This window comes from Prionailurus viverrinus, chromosome B2 (genome assembly GCF_022837055.1).
Source record: "Prionailurus viverrinus isolate Anna chromosome B2, UM_Priviv_1.0, whole genome shotgun sequence".
Taxonomy (NCBI): domain Eukaryota; kingdom Metazoa; phylum Chordata; class Mammalia; order Carnivora; family Felidae; genus Prionailurus; species Prionailurus viverrinus.
Genome location: NC_062565.1, coordinates 125451491 through 125473082, shown reverse-complemented (window position 1 = coordinate 125473082; position 21592 = coordinate 125451491). Strand labels below are relative to the sequence as shown.

General features: G+C 43.1%; 1 protein-coding gene across 11 annotated transcripts in view; it reads left to right on the top strand.

The window, feature by feature from the left end:
* NHSL1 (NHS like 1) overlaps positions 1–21592 on the top strand; it is a 247325-nt gene that overhangs the window by 131302 nt on the left and 94431 nt on the right. The window contains exon 1 of one of the 11 annotated variants that reach the window (XM_047860592.1): positions 4648–4927. The exons of the other annotated variants lie outside the window; for them this stretch is intronic. Within the exon in view, the coding sequence (XP_047716548.1) occupies positions 4912–4927 (16 nt within the window). The 5' untranslated portion in view covers positions 4648–4911. Of the gene's footprint in view, positions 1–4647; positions 4928–21592 lie in introns of those variants that run through there. 11 annotated transcript variants of the gene reach the window in all.

Below are 21592 nucleotides of genomic sequence, written 5' to 3'. Positions count from 1 at the left end.
AAGCTACATCAGGTAGGATGGATGGAGCAAGGTTGCACGGGAAAGACTCCTTCCTGCTGCTGTTGCTGACGAGGTGCACTGTGTCCCTAAGGTGGACACAGTGGGGTGGGTGGGTGGACTTCCAGACCGGAGGCCAATGGACAGCAACGGAGTCGCGGCAAATCTGCACGCGTAAGGGAGACCAGGAAAGGATGTGAAATCATCTAAGGGCTCAGGTCAGCTTGCAGACTCATTATTACATTCCCTGGGAAAATAGAACCAGAGGGACCCAAGAGTTCTTAAAAAAAGAAAATCAAGTCATTTGGCTATTAGAGCCAGGGTGGCATGAATGAGATTAGAGACGGGAGTTCGCGGGAAAGAGCCGAATGAGGGCTGCTTTCTTGGCTGTGACGTCACGAAGTCCAGACTCAGCTTTGAAGGGAAAAACATCGAAATAACCCTGGCTCAGGAAAACATATTTTAAAATGGCCAATTAGAGCAGAACTCTCATGATTCCTAGAGGAGAGATAGTGACCTGCATGAGCCTGCCTGAGGCCAGAAGCCACTGAAGAACTCTCGGGAAGCATCTGCCAGTTTCCTTGGCCTTCTGTAGCTGATTTGGGTCCAGCACGAAGTAACCTGTCTTTTTAATGAGCCAGGATTCAGACATCTCAGAGAATGGTTGCCCCTGGATTAAGTAGGTCAGCTCTGCCTCCAGAGTACAGAAAAATCAAACAGGAGACAGGGTGCGATGATGATAGGTGGAGGAAGTGTCTAGAACAAAGACCTGTGTCCAGGTTTCCGCACGATGAACTAGCACTGCTATAGAAGTGGCCAGACTGGCACACTAGACCATGGGAACGAGCTGGGGAAAAGGTGAAGTTAGCCAATTTAAAGACACGGTGCTCTAATATTTTTTCATCTTTCTCTTGGGCCTGTGGGAGTAATAAATATATAGAAAAACTCAGAATGTTGGTAAAAACAGAAGTACCATAGAACCGTTGGGGAGCTGGCAATGACTAAACCTTTAGTGTAAGATGTTCCGGTGGTGCCACTCAGCCTTGGCCACCAGAGGGGCTCCTCCTCTGGTCATTCTGATCTCAAAAGTATCAGAGGGTTTCGGCATCCTCAGTCTCTTGTAATATAGGGGAAAATGGAAAATGATGTTTGGCAGTATGTCTTTAACCTCCTCTGACTTTCAAAGCACTGAGATGAGCGCCCAGAGATATAGGTATGAAAACAAGCCTTACCTGGTGGAATACGTTTCTAGTTGATGCAAAACAAACCCTGGGATGGGTACAAAGAAGGCATTTTTCATCGCCGTCTGACCCCTTTTGGCAGGAGTAAGAGCCAAGATGCGTAGAAAGAAAATACTGGTTTGCCTGCTGTTCTTGTATAATTTTGTCACGTGTTTTGCCAGGAACAAGTAGAATCTTGAGCCTTTCTAGATTTCGCTAATTCTGTGTCTCATGTAAATTCAATTCCTAATTTACTGATATCTTCACTATTTTACTGAAACGACAAAAATGTTTTTAGCACACAAGTTTCATAGTGCCGGTTTGGGAGCTATAAATATCTGTAAGCTTTTGGCTGTGTGTGTGGTTACCACTCCCTCTGGCAGAGACGCTAATGTTCAACGTTAACACAATGCTGGATGTTGTAATCCTACGAGGGAATCAAGTGGTTGTGCTCTAAGGTCATGGCTGGCAAAGGCACCTGTGTCCTGTCCAAAGGGCGGTGAATTCTGCAAGCATGCATCATCCCAGGCCTGCTCGCCTCACGCAGGCTTCCTAGGTATGCATTTCGGTCTCAGTAGCAGTCCTCGCTGGTGACAGATCATAATAATTTTCATGGGAACTTCATATTTTTTTTCCCCCTAGATCGAACAGTGTGCCCTTTCATGTTTTGTTTCTCACACATAGTCGCAATTGTTTGATGGTGAAAACAAGTGATTGAAAAAATATTTATATGTAGTTTTATGTTTGATGTCAATAAAAGCTGATTCCATTTTCACTGCTTGAGTTTAATGCTGTGACCTTTTCAGATGGTGGTACCCATGATTTCACTAATTCAATAGAAGATGGTATTTATGCTGCTTAGGAATGTTCTAGGAAGATTTTTTTTTTTTTTTCTTCAGTAAGAATTTAGCCACAATGGTATGGAAGAAACAGGTTTTAAGCCCAGGTGATTATGAATTAAAGTTAGCTTAAAAAGAGAAAAAAGTGTCTCCCTTCACACACGATGCTTACTTAGCTAACTGCTGTGACGAATTACAACCAATGGGTGGCTTGAGATGACTGAAATGTATTCTCTCCCAGTGCAGGAGGCCAGAAGTCCTAAATCAAGATGTCCACAGGGCCATCTATGCTCCCTCCAGAGGCTCTCGGGGAGAATCCTTCCCTCCTCTTTCAGCTTCAGATGGCTCCAAACAGTACTTGTCTTGTGGATACGTAGCTCCATTCTTGTGGTCTTTATCTCCTCCTCTGTGTGTCTGTGTCTTTTCTGTCCCTTTTAAAGATAGTCTTATTGTCCTTACCACCACCCTAACCCTGTATTAGCTCACCTTGACCCTTACCTTAAGTACATCTACAAAGACTTTATTGCCAAATAAGGTCACATCCTGAGGCTCTGGGTAGATAGGAATGTTGGAGGGGACACTATTCAACCCAATTACATTCAATTATAGATGTTTTAACCTGGTAAACTAGCGTAGCTTAGTTAGGAGGTAATAGGCAAGAAGCTATCATTGATCATCATTAACTTTGTGTATTCTTCTGTTATATAACTTACTAGATTATGTTAGTTGTTTATTCATCTGCCTACCTCTTCCACTAAACCATGAGAAGGCAAAGCTTGTCTCTTTTCCTGACATCATGCGCCTAATAAAACACTTATATATTATATTCATATACATATCTATATTTATATATGTCACAGTGAAAAATTAACGGGGTAGGCTAGGATTGAATTTTACAGTTAATTTAGTCCCCACCTTCAGTGCACACATTTATAACTCTATGAACTGCTGTAGGGACAGTTCGATAATGCTACAGATGTGGCTGTGATCGAGTTCTCTTTGCTTTCCGATTCAGTATTCTTTCTAGCATATAAAGTCATCTCTATATTAAAAGGTTTGACTGTAAGTACTCAGAGTGCTGGTAAAAGCATACAACCACCCAAAACTCTTTGCACTCATCTATGTTCAGAAATCTGAATTCTCCAACATGCAGAATTTCTCTGTGTGCAACTTAAAAAGGTGACTAACCCCAAAGAACACTTTGAGGAATACCTTTGCAATTGGTAAATTGCATGGGAGACCACTCAAAATAGGAAAAGACCAGGAATGACTCTGCCCGTCTGTGGGGGGAGGGGGGGTGTGTGGAGGGGGTGTCACATAGTGAGATGGACAAGGCTAAGTCAGGTGGCTTGACTTTGATCTTGACACAGCTGCTGGTTAGTTGGGTAAATCACCTCATCTCTGAAGCAGTCTATCAGATGAGATGAGTGATAAGGTTCCGGCTCTGTTCTAAGAGTTAATTCCACTGTCTGTCATTCCACATGCAGATGTTTTTCGACCCAGCAGCTTCTGGCGAGGGTCCTCTCCCATGTCTTGGTGGTCAAAGCAACTAGTGCACTGGCTTCCTCATCACAGGGAACTTATTAACCAGACACTGCTGGTAATACGTGAAGACAAGGAGTAGAAACCAAATGAGGGTATGCTGAACCGTATGTTGAAAACCAAAAGACACGGAGCATCCACACCATGTCCCAGGGGCTGCAGCTAGCACCCCAGGACACAGACAGACAGATTAGTTCTGTGAGTCAGTTTCCTGCATCCCGTGGAGTCAAAAGGAAGACCTGCACACAGCAACGGGTCTTGCAAACAATGGCCACTTCCGGTGACCAGGGGACTCAAAAGTCACTGAGCGTCTGGAGGGCACTCACAGTTCAGACAGCACTTTCAAGCAGGGTACTCCTGAGGCCGCCTGTGTAGGCTGTTTCTCTTTAGATATGCAATAAAATTCCTTCTTCCACTTTGAACCTGTGTTAAAAGAGTTTACGGTAATCTTGAACTCACCAGAGCGAATCTAGCTTTTCGGCGGAGGAGGAGAAATTTAGCAAGTGGATTGTGGCTGCAGCAGAGTTAGAAATTCACATCCTCTGATGCCAGCTAACGTGCACCGATCTTTGTTTCCTCATCCAAAAATTGGCAATGCCGCGGAAAGGTAACGCGCTTCAGATTTGTATCCTAACACTCTAGTTTATTATTAGCAGTAGTCGCAATAGTAATGATAGTCAACATGTCCTTAGCGCTTACTATTTGTTCGACACTGTTGTGAGTGCTTCACATATATCCACCCATTTATATAGACTCAGACAGCTGTGTGCAGAGTTTCACATCATAATGTTTAGTGCTAAATATGTACCAGCATGTGAGTTGTTCACACCAGAAAGAAAACAAGTGTATGAGTAACGTAGGAATAACAAAGTCAGAGTAGTTGTCATAATTAATAGCAAAGAGTGAAATGAAACCAAGTCAAGTGATTTCCTTTTTGTGTTGTTGATCACGTGAGGTCCTGCATCTGGTGCAATGGAAAAAAAAAAAACAAAACTGCTGATAAGACAAACAAATGGGCTTGCCCTTATGCAGTTCTGCGCTGCACTATGTGAACAGTCCCAGCTCCCTTCACTTTCCAAGATGATCCTGGCTGATTCCATGGTGTGAAACAGCGTATGAAAGATAGGGAGGTGTCAGCAGCTCAGCCCAGAAAGCCGGGGATTGGGCAGTGGCTTCCTGTAATCACAGTTGCTGGCTGACTGCCCTGCTCTCTGGCAGTGAATGTGGGGAGGTGGGCTGGGAGACAGCTGTGCCTCGCACTGCAGGCTACATGGGACTGTAGAGCACCAGCCCCTCCATGGAACTGCTTCAGAATGTTCTGCCTGAAAGGTGAGGGGGCTTTGGGCCCATTTGGTGGGTAAATTTTAGTTAGGAAAAACTGTCATCTAGCATCAGAGTCTAAGTCACAGTGCTAGCACTATTAAAATCAAAGCTTGAGAGAGTTTGTAAGTCTGAGAGCGAAAAAGTCATTGTTCTTTTTTGTTGTTGTTGTTGCAAACAGGAAGAAAGACCTCCTGCTGGGGAGATGGAATTTTATTTTAGACAGAAAGGATATTTCTCTGTTTGGATGTGTTTTGTATGCGGTTTGTCATAGCCAAAGTAGTTACAAGTTTAGTGTTAAGGAAACTTAATGAAAGTAGGAATGGCTTACAGTTGTTAGCATGAGTTCTGTCAGAGAAGTTTTCATGAGATAAGTTGCCCATGTAAGGGATCAGCATGAATGGAAAGAGGGAATCGATTCTCTTCCTTTAAGCTTTAATGTGTGAATTCAGGAATGGATTTAATTTTACTGTAGAGCATGCTTCTTGTTCTAGCTATGTATAGATGATAGTGCTTCCTAAGTACCGTAAGATGGTGAACATATGAGTATATGTAGAGATTCCCTGATTAGTTAGGGAGTGTTTTCTCTTTTTAGGCAAGTGTTTTTCCTTCAAACTCTATTTTTGTTCCGACTCTTGCCTTCGTGTAATTAGTTTAGACATTAGAGAGTGTGTTTGTCTATGAGATTGTTGGACTGGAAGAGTTAAAATTAATTTCCTTGGAACTGGGGTAGACTCTTTTGTTCGTATCTTTCAGCGTATGTCATTCCGTTGATGGAAAATTCTTGACAGCTTTTCAATTTTGGGACATTAAGTGATCCTGGCTTTACTCACTTTGCTGATTTCTCCTTTGTCCACAAAGCCTATTAATGAGTTAGAGGCATGGATTCTGTAGTTTGCACTTTTACAGTTTTAACTCTGATTTGACACCTTAAAAACCAGCAACGTCTTTGATACTAAACTTTGAGCTTGGTATGTTTGTTTCTATGGTTTTTACACATTTGATGAAAGCAAGGGGGTAAGAACAAACCAGGACATCACATTTTCCTCTCCCTAAGAATTCAATTCGTTCTTGCTATAGAGAGTATCTGTCTAGTTGCAGTGGATTTCTAAAGAGCTCTGCAAGAGTGAAATGAATTCGGATAGTTCTGAAAAGTAATTTTAGATGAAATGAGTTATGAGCTCTTGTGATGCTGTTTGTTAAAAAAATGTGTTTGCTCAAAAAAAAAAAAAAAGTATAACCATGAAGAGCCAGAATTTAGTATTATGGGAGGAGGGTGTATGCTAGCCTAGTGTAATTTCCAGAGTAGTTGAAATCATGATGATCTAATGATAGCTTGAGGTTTAGGATTTTTAATTGAATGCAGGTGTGGAGTTGTTGCAGGGTATGACTTCTGCAGCTTCAACGTATTTGTCTCCACCTATTCCCATAACAGCCATTTCATTTTATTAAAGAATCTATCAATTTCATGGACTCTTAGTTTCCGTGGTAACTTAGGAAATTTTAGAAAGTCAAGTGAATGGCATGTGATGACAAGCGAGTACTTTTGTGCTGAAGAGTGCGTTCTAATCAGGAATCCACAATCCCCTTTAAAGCTCACTCTCTGATCTCCCAGCAGTCAGGACACACAGTTGACATTTGGCTCTCTTCCTGTGACTTATAGCCTTTTGATTTACAGTAATGATTTGTCAGCTGGCCTTTGTGCTTCATACGAGGCAAACACATGATGAAGGAATAGCGAGTGAGGTTGCACACAGGAGTATGAAGGGCTCCTTGTGGGTGCTTTGTGTTCCTACTGTGTCTGTGTTTCCCTCTGTCGGAGACTTTTTCAGAGGCTTCCATTAATTAGCCTGTGTCTGTGGCCAGCTGAGGTTCTAGGGGCTATTGAGTCTGTGGTTTAGCATTGACATTAAAGGAAAGATGATTGCCCTTCTTTTGGGTAAGTCATGTTCCTGAGTATTTTAATTGTTGAAAGAAAACATTCACATCAGACAGTCTCCCACACTGCTGCAGGGTTTCCTTTTCTCCATTCAGACCTATTTTTTTTCTAAAGTCATGTCTACTCAGTTTTTGCTCGGTTTGGTGCTAGAGAAAGTAACTTCTTGGAAGAGAGATGTCATCTCTGTCATTTCTGTTGGCTGTGATAATTCACATGGTTTCAATTTCTCTCTATTATTGCCATTGAAGCAGTTCAGAATTGTTCACTCCACCCAATTCATTTTATATGAGCAGCATCTGAGCTCCCACTCTCTGGGAGGATGCTCTCTTGGGTTCTGCCAAGGTCCCTGTGGTTAACAAAGCCATGGTGTGTTGTTCCTTCACTATGTAGTCAGTGATGTCCTGTGGTCTAGGAAGTGCGTTTCCGGCTCATCAAATAATATGATTAACAGCAAACCACCGTGCATATATTAGAAACCATTCATGGATTATTCTGTTGAAACTATTAGAATAACATATTTTTACCACGAATCCTGGGTGGAACACAAGTTTGTCTGAGATGATTCAGAATGCAGATTTCTTAATTAGAGCACATCAGCTTCCTCTTTGTAAATATTAATTATCTTTGTAGTGGCATCTCTAACTGTGAAGACTGATTTCTTCCTTTCGGTTTCCAATCCATCACAGATATTTTGTAAGACGACATTATGTGCTGCATGATGTCACCACAGTGTCACACAGCTATAGAAGTGAAGCATTTTCTCTTGTTTCTTGTAGCAGACCGATAGCAAAGCATTGGCCACCTGACACCGATCCTAGAGTTTCTGTAACAAATTACCAGTAGGTACGTGTCTTAAAACAGAAATTTCTCCTCTCATATTCTAGATGCTAGAATCCAAAATCAAGGTGTTGTTAGGGTCATGTTCCCCGTGAAGCCTCTTGAGAATCTTTTTTTTTTCTTTTTTTTTTTTTTTTGGCTTCTACCAGTTTCTGGTGGCCTCGGGTATTTCTTGGCTTGTGGTTGCATCTCTGGCTCTGTTTTCACATGGCCTTCTTCCTGGGGTATCTCTGTAATTTAAAAAAAATGTTTTTTTCATGTTCATTTATTTATTTAGAGAGAGTGCCTACATGTGCACACGAGTGGGGGAGGGACAGAGAGAGGGAGGGAGAGAATCCCAAGCAGACAGCGCAGAGCCCAACATGGGGCTTGATCCCCACAAACCATGAGATCGTGCCCTTCAGCCATCCGGGTGCCAGTATCTTTGTAATTTTTATAAAAAAAACACGTGTCATTGGCTTTCAGGTCTACCCTAATCCAGTATATGACCTCATCTTAACTGATTATATCTGCAAGGATTCTCCTTCCTAATAAGGCCACATTCTGAGGTTCCTGGTAGACATGGAATTGGGGGGGGGGCACTGTTTAACCCCTTAGAGTAGACTGGGCATAAAATCACTTTGATTGAAGGTAACCTTATAGGGGGTGTATTGAATGGAGAGCTGCACTGTAAGAATGACTCTCCAGCGTAGCTGCTTGGGGATGCACTTGAAACTTAAGTTTGAGACGGGTTTGTCTGGGCAGGTAGAAGGGTCAAGAATGTGCCCACTGTGATCAGTCACACAAGAGAAAATGTTGCCTTTTTCTTTCCTAGAAATGATCAAGTTTTCTTCATTGAACGCTTGCCCTACTGAGAAAGGGGAAAATAAAAAACAAAGTTGAGCTTGGTTCACTGCAGTCAACTCAGTGCGAGCCAAAATTTAAACAGTTGCATTAGATAGCTCAGTCTGTTGGATGACTCAGTCTTTCAGAATTCTCCATTATCCTCCTTCTCTCCAAAGTGGATTTTGTTGCTAAGTCGTCCCCTTATTAATGTAACACAAGTGATGCATGCTAAGTTACATACTCTTGAAGCATTGGCTTATTTGTTACATAATTTTTAAAATTGTCAAGCAAGATACCTCTCTGTAGTTGAGTTAAAAAAATAAAGTGTTGTTTTAAAAATGTCATTCTCCATGTGGAAAGGAATCATCATAATCCTTTTGTGGTCTAAGAATAATTTCAGTATGTTTTATGAGCATCATAGACTTTAGTTTCTGAATTTAGCATGGGGTTTTACTTAGTCAACATTCTCTCCAGGGATTTTAAACCTGGCTTTGGTGTTGGACTAGATTCTTTCCCTTTCTCAGCTCTTCTTGTCAGGCAAGATCTAGAAATCCAGTTTCATGGATTGGAAATGGAGTGGGTGTACCCCAGCTGCCTGCATGCTCAGCGTGGTAGGGTCCTGTCTTTAGCCTTTTCTGCTTCACAAGTTACAGACAGACTTAGGAGAGCCTTTAGGTTGTCTAATAATAGCAAAGAGTTATGTTGGAGATTACAGCTATGAACTATCTCAGGCATGTGCTTCTGCTCCCACGAGGGCCGTTCATGCTAGAAACTCCGCTCTCTCCCTCCTCGTGCACCCTGGAACAGACCACAGGCTGCTTTCCAGTTGTCTTGTGTATGTTGTCCATGTAAAAGAATTCCTTAGATTCTTTTCTTGGCAGCATTTGGAAAATAACGTCTGGAATCAGAAACAGATTTGTTATTTCTGCGCTGAAACAAGTGCATTTTTCAAGTTAGCTAGCAAGTAACCATTTGCTCTGGAAGGTTCCCCGCCCCTTCTTAAGTCAGTATTAAACTGTCAAGTAAGCACTGAGCAAAGTTTATGCTATTTTGCTATTTGACTCTGAGCGTCGCTTTGAAAGACTTTAATAATCAAAATGCAAAGTGACCTTGAGAATATTGCATCTTTTTGAATCTGGGTATTTTACTACTCATATATTGAGATTTTGAGATTTACTTAAATTAGCAGCAGCTTTTAGAACTATAGTCCTGCAGGTCTTTCCTATTTCCCCCCTCTTCTTTCATTTAAAAATTGCATATAATGGGGCGCCTGGGTGGCGCAGTCGGTTAAGCGTCCGACTTCGGCCAGGTCACGATCTCGCGGTCCGTGAGTTCGAGCCCCGCGTCGGGCTCTGGGCTGATGGCTCAGAGCCTGGAGCCTGCTTCCGATTCTGTGTCTCCCTCTCTCTCTGCCCCTCCCCCGTTCATGCTCTGTCTCTCTCTGTCCCAAAATAAATAAACATTGAAAAAAAAATTTTTTTTAAAAATTGCATATAATTGTTAGTCAATAACCGACACTTCCCACGGGGAATTCACATTTGCTCAATCTGCAATTTAAAGTAGCACTTTTAATAAACACACTGGTGATATCATGCATTTTTCAAACTGGCGGGCAAAGCCCTTGAAATTTAATAAACCAAACAAAGCTAGCCCTTTATTGCCTTTGTCTTTCCCTTGAAAACTTTATCATGCTTTCTGGTTCTTTCTTCCTTGTCCTACTAATCAAAATCTTGCTTTTAAATATGTTAAAGGAAGGAGAAGCCAGATCACCATGCTGAATAGATGATATAATACAAACTAGGAGGTGCTGTCCTTCAGGAATGAAAAAAGCAGTTGACCGAGCCTTGCTGCCTAAAGCTCACAGGCTGGGGGTCCACTTATTTCTGGAGCACGCTCTGTGCAAAAATAGTGCTCTGGGTAATTTGGTGGAACTGAATCAAATGACTTGAATTCCCAAAAGCACTGGCAGCGGTTTTGGTTAAGTTCTCCATTTTAATATCTCCTGTTCCCTTCTTACCTTTTCTTGTTTCCTCTTCTTTCCTGTCTTTTCTATTTTTTTTTTTTTCCTTTCCCCCTCTTATCCTCCTCTGATTGCCCACTGGGGGAGCTGTATCATACCTCAGCCGGATTGAACTCCTTCTAGTTACAGAGGTGTGATCGGCAGTCTGCACACGCGTTAGTAAAGGTGATATAGTTAATAGACGAAGGCAAATGGATCAGTGTGATGAAGGCAGTTTACCACTCGGGACACCATGTCACCACCATCAGCCAGGCACAAAGGTATGCAGGGGCTCCTATTTTCTTATTGTAAACACCAGAAGGAAACACTGCTTGAAAACAACCTAAGGGTCTTTAAGCAATTCATAGCTTTTGCGTGATTAAATAGCTTGGCAGGATTTGTTGTTGTTTTTTTTTTTTTTAATTGGGGGACACTAGGCGGGAATATGGATATTCTTAAATTGAAAAATGTCAGATTATTTTATGAAATCATACGTAGCAATTGAATTTGAAATGAGGAGGTCTTAATTCGACAGGCAATGTAACAGCAAACTATTTGGCATAACGTTAGCAGTGTTCATCCCCCATCTGCTGGCAACGTGACACTTACCAGGTTTTACTGGGGTTTAAATTTTTTACTGTGGGTCCTGTCAATGTGGCTGATATTGAACCTTTGAGACAAAAAGCCATGCTGACTTGAACTCGGGTTGAATTTGTACGTGGGAGGAGTGTGCATGGGAAGAGAAACATGAACACTCATGACCACTCTTTCTTTGGAATGTCTTCTTATAACAAAAAGATATAAATAGCATAAAGTGAACTTTAGGAACTGTGTGTTGAAATAGAATGAAAGTAAATTTATGTTTCAGTGGAGAGTGGTTTTCAAAGGTCAGATTGTATATAGGTTTGTTCTTGAGAAATTTTGGAAGGCAGCGTTTGAAAACAAAGAGAATCTCTCCTTCGATGACCTCAAGAAGACATCTGTGATCTTTATTTCAAAACTGTGCAAGCTCTGTTGTCCCCGAAACTTTAGAATGAAAGTTGTGACCGATGATGCCTCTGCTCTCCCAAGTGAACCGCTGTTCACAGTAGGGGTGGGAGTGAGGGAAGGCTGGACCGTGGCTTCAGAGGGTGTTCTCAATAAAGGGAGGCAGAGGGTGTCCACATTGCTCAGGCCAGCCTCAGGAGAGAAGCAGGAGTCCAGGAGATTCTAGAGTTGGCAGAAGATCGGCTGGGGAAACTGATTTTGCACCAGAAGTTAAGAATAGAGATCTTTCGGGCGCCTGGGTGGCTCAGTCGGTTAAACATCCAACTTCTCCTCAGGTCATGATCTCACGGTCCATGAATTTGAGCTGTGCGTTGGGCTCTGTGCTGACAGCTCAGAGCCTGGAACCTGCTTCTGATTCTGTGTCTCCTTCTCTCTCTCTCTCTCTCTCTCTCTCTCTCTCTGCCCTTCCCCCACTTGTGCTCTCTCTCTCTCTCTCTCAAAAATAAATAAAAAACACTAAAAGAAAAAAAAAATAGTGACCTTTCTGTTTTTAAACAGAAAAGGTTCCTCCCCAAATGCAAAGGGCGCTTTGGAAAATGCCTTGGGATTAGATGACAGGGCAGGAGAAAACAAAAGTTGTGGAAGCACTTAGCAGCCACTGGTACTCCACTGCTCCCGCCTAGCCATCTCCTGCAGATTGCATTTCTGCTTTCTCCAGACTCTTCCCTAATTTCCAGAGGACGAAGGAAGCTCTGGTCCCTTCTTTTTTCCTAGAAAAGTGTTGCTGTAACAGAATACCCAGTTTTAGGCAAAAAAAGGCCAACATTATCCCAAAGTGGATAATTTGTACATCTAAGTTCATCCAGAATTTGTTGAGATTCTGAAATACGTCTGAAGTTCATTGCATCTGACCAAAATGTTTTGATAGAATTTTAGGTATAAGCGTTTATTCATCAGATGTTGATGGGGGCTTACCACATGCCTGGTGCCCCCCATCCCCAGGAAAGCCTCTGTCTCTGATGCTTCTGGGTTCCTCAGAACCCCCAGGCCTGGGTTTCTGCAGCATCCAAGACCTCCAGCCTCTTTCCTGTCTACTTGGGCACACTGTTGGGGGTTCCTCTTTCCCCAAGGTGGACTTTAAGAACAAAGCAAGTTATGGATTAGACCTACCTTGGGCTTCTGAAAGTAAAGACCAATTTGTACCTTAATCTGTGAGTATAGTGTAACTATGCAGTGAGAAAGACGTCCTGCTGGATTTTTTTTTTTTAAGAGAGAGTACACAAATGGGATAGGAGAAGAGAGAGAGAGAGAGAGAGAGAGAGAGAGAGAGAGAGTGAATGAGAGTGAGGGAGAGAGGGGGAGAGCAAGCATGAGATTCCAAGCAGGCTCTGCACTGTCAGCACAGAGCTCAATGCGGGGCTCAAATTCACAAACTGTGAGATCATGACCTGAGCCAAAGTCAGATGCTTCACCGACTCAGCCACCCAGGCGCCTCACATCCTGCTGGATTTTTCTCACAGCATATTTACATCAACTTTTGTGAAGTTTTCTGCAATCGCAGTTGTATAAATACACCCAGATGAATACAAAGTACTAAGAGTCACATATACTGGCAAATGAGTGTGATAGCAGTACAAATATTTTGAAAGCCCTGGAAGCCAGCGAGAGCATACTGATACCTTTCTAACTGCTTCATCGGAAGTGTTTGCTGCCATAGCAATTGAGACAAAACCTTTCCTTTTTGGCAGTGTTTCCTGGCAGAACAAATACTTGATAAAAAAATTTGAGCAAGATTTGGACTCCTCGTGATGCCTTTCATAAAACTGTTTTGTTTTCAGACAATCTCTCCATAATTATATGAGCGGAATGGATGGATGCATACTTTTATCTTTACATAGATGGTAGTGTCCTTATTTTAGGATGACTGCTGAGTGAGAAATTGGTAATGAGGTCTCCTTAATCGCTGGGTTATTTCCCATCTCCCCTAATTCCTAATCCTTCAGTGATTGGTAGCCCACTTTTCATCTCAGAATAAGCTTGTAAGCGTAAATGTGGTCCAACTGAATTGTCTGTGAATCACAACGGAAGTTTAACACAAGTAGCATCCTGGAAAGGCGACATTGTATATCCATCCCTCCAAAAATGCCGTCCGTAAACACTGGAAGGACTGAGTACAGGTGAGTAGACTTTTGATGGCTTTAAGCTTGTTTTGAATATAAGACATTAGTCTGATACTCGCCATCACTTTTAAATTCGGGCTTGTTAGGCGATGCCTATAGAGACGGCTTCTCTTCAGTCACTTACTGGGAACGCCTAAAGCTTCAGTGTCCAGTGTCTTTTCTGTTTCCCGTTGAAAGTTAATGTTGGTATGGCAAATGTTGTAAATCTTCATTTGTGTGCTTTTTGGCCTCTGAGAGCAAATTTGGCTGAAAATGAGTTGATGTTACTTGCTCCCTGCCCCTCACTCACGTTCCTGAAATCCTAGAACGGCTCCATTGTTGGCATGTTATCTGTAGGCGATAACGTGTCTGGGAGCCAAGGGGAAAACAGGAGACCCTAAAATAGATGAGATTGCTTTGGCACGTGACATACCAAAAGGTTCTCCCAGCCTCCTACTATTTTGGACTGTGTTTGACTAGATGTTCTTTGCTTTAATTTCCCCCTTTCCCTCATTTTAACACTGGAAAGTGACCTCCATGTTCTGTGCATGAGGAACCACTACCTTTGTCTGTCTCCTGCTTGACGTTGGCCCCTAGCAACCGTATGTGATGCCCGAGATGATGTCAGACTCTATGGGTCCTGTAGAGAAATGAGAGAAGAGGCTTCTCTTGGCCAGGGTCATGCTGCCCTCACCACACAACGAGAACCCGCCCTGTGATCCTCTAGTCACTATCAAGAGCCCTTTGCTGTTTGCCCATAACACGAATCTAGTATTTGTGATATGCCAGTAGGGCCCACATTTTCTATTCCAGCCTCGACCTCTCCCCTGAACTTCAGATATGAATAGCCATCTGCCCGCTCCACGTTTCCAACTGGATGTCTAGCAGACTTCATGAATATATCGAAACTCCGGACCCCCCTTCCCGTTTGCCCCCACATCTGTTCCACTGTGTCTTCCCCATTCCAGCTGGCGGGGGGCGGAGGGGGGGGGAACAAAGGCATTTTTCCAACTGCTTAGGCCCCAAACCTTGAAGTCATATAGGACTCCTTTCTCTTTCACACCCCACATTCAGTGTGTTTGAAAATCCCATCGACCTGATTGTTAACGTCTTTTCCAGAATCTGACTACCCCCCAGGCCTCTACTGCCCCCTCCCTGCCTGAGTCCCACTTGGACTACTACTGTAGAGACTTAGCTTCTCTGTAGAGACTGTTTCAACCCAGTAGCCTGTGTGAACCCTCAAAAACCCAAGTGATCGGGAGCGCCTGGGTGGCTCAGTCGGCTAAGCCTCTGACTTTGGCTCAGGTCGGTGATCTCACGGTTCGTGAGTTTGAGCCCCGCATTGAGCTCTCTGTTGTCAACAGAGAGCCCGTTTCAGAGCCTCTGTCCCCCGCCCCCCTCTCTTTCTCAAAAATAAACAGTAAAAAAAAAAAAAAAAAACACCCCCCCCAAAAAACCCATAAGTGATTGTGCCATTCCTTCGTTCAAAACCCCATTTCGCTTGGAGGAAAAGCTTGAGTCCTGGCAACTTCTCTTTATTTTGGGGCCAAAATTAAATCTTGGGAAAGAGGGGTTGTTATTTAAGCGACAGGGCTTGCAGCTGTGTCTAATCCTTTAGTCTGGCAGAAGAGGAAAAAGAGTCCCAGGTGAGTTGTGCTCTTGTTTGATGCTCATAGAAGGTGTGGTGTTTAGTGAGATTCCTTTGTCTTCTCCGCAAGGGGAATGAAGATCTACCCTATCTCATTTTAACATTAAAGATAGCAGTCTGTGTATTTATGTGTTTATTTTAAAAATATATATATATTTGTTAATGTTTATTTTTTGAAGGAGAGAGAGAGACAGAGTGTGAGCAGGGGAGGGGCAGAGAGAGAGGGAGACACAGAATCCGAAGGAGGCTCCACGCTCTGAGCTGTCAGCACAGAGCCTGACGCGGGGCTTGAATTCACAGACCGTAAGATCGTGACCTGAGCCAAAGTCAGACGCTCCACCGACTGAGCCACCCAGGCGCCCCTCAGTCTGTGGATTTAATGCCTGAGATGTACCTTTGGTGTTTACTAAATAGATTCGATAAAGTTTGGGTTGGGATTTTGCAACATTGATTCCCATGGCTTTTTTGGTAGAGAGCCCATCCAAATTAGAAAGCTCACTTACATGTTTAATAAGTGGTTTTTATTCTTATGCAGGTATTTGTTTTGCTGAGCTTTGGTGTGTTATAAGGGATAGCGAAAAGTCCTCTCATGACAAGTACAGGGTGTTTTCCTTTCACAGCATTATAAAACTGGAGGGCAGGTCTGACCCCCTCATTGAGTGCGATTTGCATGTTCTTTGAGACACATACCGCTCTTTACGTGTGTGGTAGTGATTGGTGCTTTCACTTCCCTGCTAGATTCTACTTTCCTGGAGGGCCCAGCACATCAGCTTGACCAAGAAGGAATTCCAATCAGTATTTGTGGATTAAAGGCATGAAATGTAATATGTAGCCTCGTTCAGGTGAAAAGGATGTTAGACATCACTCCCTCTGAAAATAAATGGGCATTTGGGACGATCGCTTAAAATACAAAAGTGTATTTTTCTACATTCAGCTGAAAACATGTAGGCAATAAGCAGAGCAAGAAAGATTTTTAACTTTCAGAGTCTTATTTTCTGTAACAACTGGATAGAAAAATCTAATGCAGCGATTTCAATCGTTAATGGCTGGTGAGAGTGGGAAGCTGATATAAAGAGGGAGAAAGGTAACATAGTTCTAGAAATTCAAACATTGTGGTTAAGGGGGAGGGGATGCATTTTTCAGGTGCCTTCTTGGTCTTTGAAGTGGCAGGGTCACTCAGGGAAGTGGCCAGGGTCCTGCTGGTCCTGCTCAAGCCCCATCCTGAAGGGCTTGCACTTCTCTTGACCAAGGGATTGAGGACTTACTCACCAAGGAGAAACATACCCTTATCCAAGCAGTTTCTTTCCACTTAGCTTTAAAACAAAAACAAAACAAAACAAAACAAAAAACACCACCAGTCCAATGCATAGTCTGGTGAATGGGCAGTTGAGCCTGGGCAAAGAAAGAAAAGTGGTAAAATTGTCTTTAGAAGTATGGATTTTTTTTTTTTCTCTTAGCAGACCAAACGTGAGGTTTTTGGGTTTGTTTTTTTTTTTTTTGGTTTTGTTTTTTTTTTTAAACATCTGCTGAAATATTTCCATTGGAATTTTACGTCCTTTGGTCTTCTCATCCCTTGTTGTAACTTTTCAGGTGCACTGGATTATTTCCTAGGGCCCCCTGTATGCAGTTCATTCCACTTTCATCATAACCTTTGTTCCCCGTTTTCTCTGTAAATATGCATACGATTTGGTCACCGTAGTTTTCTCTCTGGACTAGGTAGCATGAGAACAAGCTGGTTATTATTCAGGACCTTATGTCAGACTACGCCTAGAGGTGCTCTATTAATATCTGTTGAGTGATTGAGCACTTAGCTGCGTTAGAGACTTTATTCCTTTCCTTCATCTCTGTGAACTCTTATGGTTATTAAAAGTTACAAGAACTTTGATGAAGAGGTTGTCTTTTCAGCTCAAAAACAATGAAGATGACAGACCCATCATTTTAATGACCAGTTGAGATCTTACTAACATGCACATTCAGGAATATGAGCCTGAAGCCTTCTTGATGTTTTTTTTTTTTTTTTTTTTTTTTATTTATTTTTGGGACAGAGAGAAACAGAGCATGAACGGGGGAGGGGCAGAGAGAGAGGGAGACACAGCATCGGAAACAGGCTCCAGGCTCTGAGCCATCAGCCCAGAGCCCGACGCGGGGCTCGAACTCACGGACCACGAGATCGTGACCTGGCTGAAGTCGGACGCTTAACCGACTGCGCCACCCAGGCGCCCCTTGATGTTTTTAACCAGAACTAAAATTTCTGCATGTGAAGCAGAAAGACTCTTAACCTGGGAGTCAGGGAGCATTTCCGGATCCTGAGTCTATCATTTACTGACTCTGAGGAAGCCACTGAACCACTCTGAGCCACCTAATGCATAGAAGTGGCTGTCCTGCTTGCTTGTTGGGGTGATTCTGTGGGAATCAGATGAGATAAGGCGCCCGGAATGTCATGGGAAACTGGCAGTCCTCTGTCTCCTCCTGTTCCCATTCTCCCACACTTCTGTCAACCCTCCCGCTTTACTGTGCTCTGGAACCCGTCTGTCCTCTCTGTCTTCTGGGCCAGCGCTGCCCAGGAGTGGGCATTCTTTTCCTGGCTTATCAGGCTCCTATCTCCCTGATTCTAAGCTACTTGTTCCCTGGACCTACCCAGACTCTACAGAATGTGGTTTCTTCTCTGGTTAACACTCTTCAGTCCCCTCACCATGTTATTGTTTTTAGGTTAAAGTTGATGTCCTTAACATGACGTATATGAGCTCTTCACGAAAGAACGCCTCCATATTCTCCTCTTCGGCTTCAGTTCCCACTAGCCACTCCGCTTTCCATGTTTACCACTTTTTTTTGAGAGAGACCGACAGAGAGAGAGTGGGGGAGAGGCAGAGAGAGAGAGGGAGAGAGAGAATCCCAAGCAGGCTCCGTGTTGTCAGCACACAGCCTGACTTGGGGCTCGAACTGTGAGATCATGACCTGAGCTGAAAGCAAGAGTCAGACGCTTAACCAACTGAGCCACCCCGGCACCCCCATATTTCCCACTTTTGTTCGTCTTTCTCTGCATGTGCCAGGATTGTCTGCTTAGGAGGAATCTCTGTTTTTCCCCTGGTACATCATCCTAACATTTCGATTGGACCAACAGGACCCTGTTCAGACATTCCCTCCTGTAGAAGTCCTCCATGCAGACCTTCCAAAGCTGGTTTTAACTGCTCTGTGTGGCCTGCCATGTTGTCCTACAGCAGTTTTCTCGTGCTGGGCAGTAAGGCAGGGAGTGTGCGTTCTTCCTTGCCCTCGATGCCAAGAATCACATAAATGTTGGCTGCTTGAATCAATTCATTAATACTGAAACGTTTGAAAAATGTGAGGGGAAAATTCTGGCTCATCATCTGTCTTAGCATTAGAAACAAAGTAGGAAACATTCCCCTGCCCATGTATAAAGGTATGAACTGTTCACACCTGGGATACTGTGCCTCATTCCAGCTGTTCTCTATAAATAATTTCTCAGGTGTTGAAATGCACAAAAAGTTTCAGTTAAGATGATGTGCCTCGGAAGGAGAAGCAACTATGCCAAGAAATCCTAAAATAATTGGGATTTACCCGGGAAAACCGTGTTTGGGATGCAGCGCCACAATATTCTCTGTAAGAGGAAGTGGCGTGGATGTTTTCGACCAGAGCTAGGCCTTCAGGACGAGGGATAGAGGATTCATCGCCTGGAAGAGTGGTGCAAACTGAAAATATTAACCCATTCGAGAAAAGCACGCAGAAACAGCGATTGAGCCAGAACTGATTATCAAGGTGAAATGGTCTGACTCTTTTGGCATGGAGGCATCCGAATAATGGAAAACTCCACTCTGCCGACGCTGACGGGCAAAATTTTGGCCCCCGCCAGGACTTTCATCCCCTGGTGCCGTGCCTGTCAGTGTGTTCCACTGCATGGCAAAAAGAGACTTTGCAGATGCAGTTCAGGTTACCACTCAGTGACCTTAACGGGAGAATCGCCTGGATTATCCAGGTGGGCCCATGTAATCATCGGAGCCTTTAAGAGCAGAGCTTTCTCCCAGCTGCTGGTGAAGGCGAGGTCAGGAGGAGTCTAAGCGTGGGAAGGAGTCCGCGTGTTGCTGGCTGGAAGATGAAGGGAGCCACTAGGAAGCCGTGAGAAGGAACTGAATTTTGCCAACAACCTGAATGAGCTGTCAAGCAGGTATTCTTCCACGGGGTCCAAATAAGAGCCTAGGCCAGTCAACACCTTGACTTAGGCCTTGTGAAATACATATATTTTTAAGTTTATTTATTTTTGAGAGAGAGAGAGAGAGAGAGAGAGAGAGAGAGAGAGAGAGCGTGCGCGCACAGGGAAGGGGCAGAGAGAGAATCCCAAGCAGGCTCCACGCTGTTAGCATGGGGCCCAATGCAGTGCTCGATCTCACGAACCTGTGAGATCATGACCTGAACCAAAATCAAGAGACGCTTAACCGACTGAGCCACCCAGGTGCCTCTAGGCCTTGTGAAATCTTAAACAAAGGACACTGTGAGATAATAAAAGGGTATTGTGTTAAGGTGCCAAAGTCATGGTAATTTGTTACAATAGCTGTAGGAAACTACCACACCAACAAAACAAAAAACGGTGCCGGAGCACGGGAGCTTTTTGGTGTGGGGACCCTCTGTCAGGAAGACTTGATTTCCAGTGGACCTTAGTATTGAATGGACCAAGTTTGAAAACACTAGAATTGAATGTCCTTTCTGACAGCTGTAAAGTGTCTTTATTTCGGGGTGATCCAAGATCTTTCCCTAACATCGGAGCATCATAGTTGATTCAAGGTATGCCCCTGAGTGGGTCTCCGACTTCTAAGGCCTCCAGTGGAAAAGTCAAGACTGATCATACGTTATTATATGCTGACTTTGTACAGGAGTAGTTAACAATAATCAGAGGAATAAAGATTGTTTTTGGTAGTAGAATATCAAAAGCTCATTCTCAGTTTTTCCAAGTGTTGTGTAAAAGCAGGACATCAGAGGTGTTTACTTCTTTTTAGTACTGTTTTTCTAATATTGCCTTTATGAGAGCCATTCTGTTTGTCAAGGGCCCCTTCAAAGCCTTGAAATATACTCTTTTTTTGTTAATAAAAATGGAGGAGTTGATTCAATGTCATTTAAGAAATACTGTACTCTCACTGGAATTCTAATTTTTTTTAAATGTTTATTTTTGAGAGACAGAGAGAGAGAGAGAGAGAGAGCACGTAATCAGGGAAGGGGATGAGAGGGGGAGACACAGAATCCGAAGCAGGTCCAGGCTCTGAGCTGTTAGTGCAGAGCTCGATGTGGGGCTCGAACTCGTGAACCTCGGGATCATGACCTGAACTGGAGTTGGACACTCAACCCACTGAGCCACCCAGGCGCCCCTCTTGTTGCAATTCTCAAAGCCATTTATTTCGGTTGTGAAATGCAGGACAGGCAAAAGTTAAGTCTGGGCTGTGCTTTGCCAATGTGGTGAATTTATTTGTATGAAATATTAAAACAGTCGACTTGGTATGAGTTGGCTTGAAATATTAGAACAGTTGAGTCCGCACGGGATGATGATAGAGTCAGAAATTAACAGAGCTAATAACCCTACTTAATCACTCACCTTTGTAGGAATTAAGTAATGACTGCCTGCATCTTTCTAGAGGAAAAATCATGAATTATACATTTATTCCTCTCAAACATGAAATAACAGGCTCATCAAAAATTCTTTTAGTGACTAGTCAAAGAATGAAAGTTAAAAAGACTCGCTACTGACTTGATGGGCCACCGCTGCCGATGAAGTTTACAAAGTTGACAGTGTTTTGTTTTGTTGTTTTTTCTTGCTTTAGTTATTTTATAGGTGTAACAAATGTGAGCTGTAATCCTTAATCTGGGAATGAGTTTGATTTGATCGGTGCATTAACTTCGTCGTGCAGAGATTGTCTACATTTTCTTTTCTAAGCCAGTCTCTCTTTGGCATCTTAGCATATTTGTTTTTTTTCCCAAAGAAACATGTACTTAGTCTGAGAGCAAATTCATTATACGGTAGTGTTGGGAGGCCAGGCTAACATTACTAGCAACTTGTCCACTAAATAGCTACTGAATTGTCACCGTGCACTTCCTTTCTTCCTTGATATTAAACTTGGCACAATCGTTAACCTGGATCTGCTTCGCTTTTTTTTCTTTTCTTTCTTTTTCTAAATAATTTCACATCTCTTCCTTCTGAGTGGAAACCTTTGGCTCTTGCTGTTCTACTGTCCTCCTTTACTTCTCTATTACTCCAGTTATTCTTGGAGTGTTAGGAATA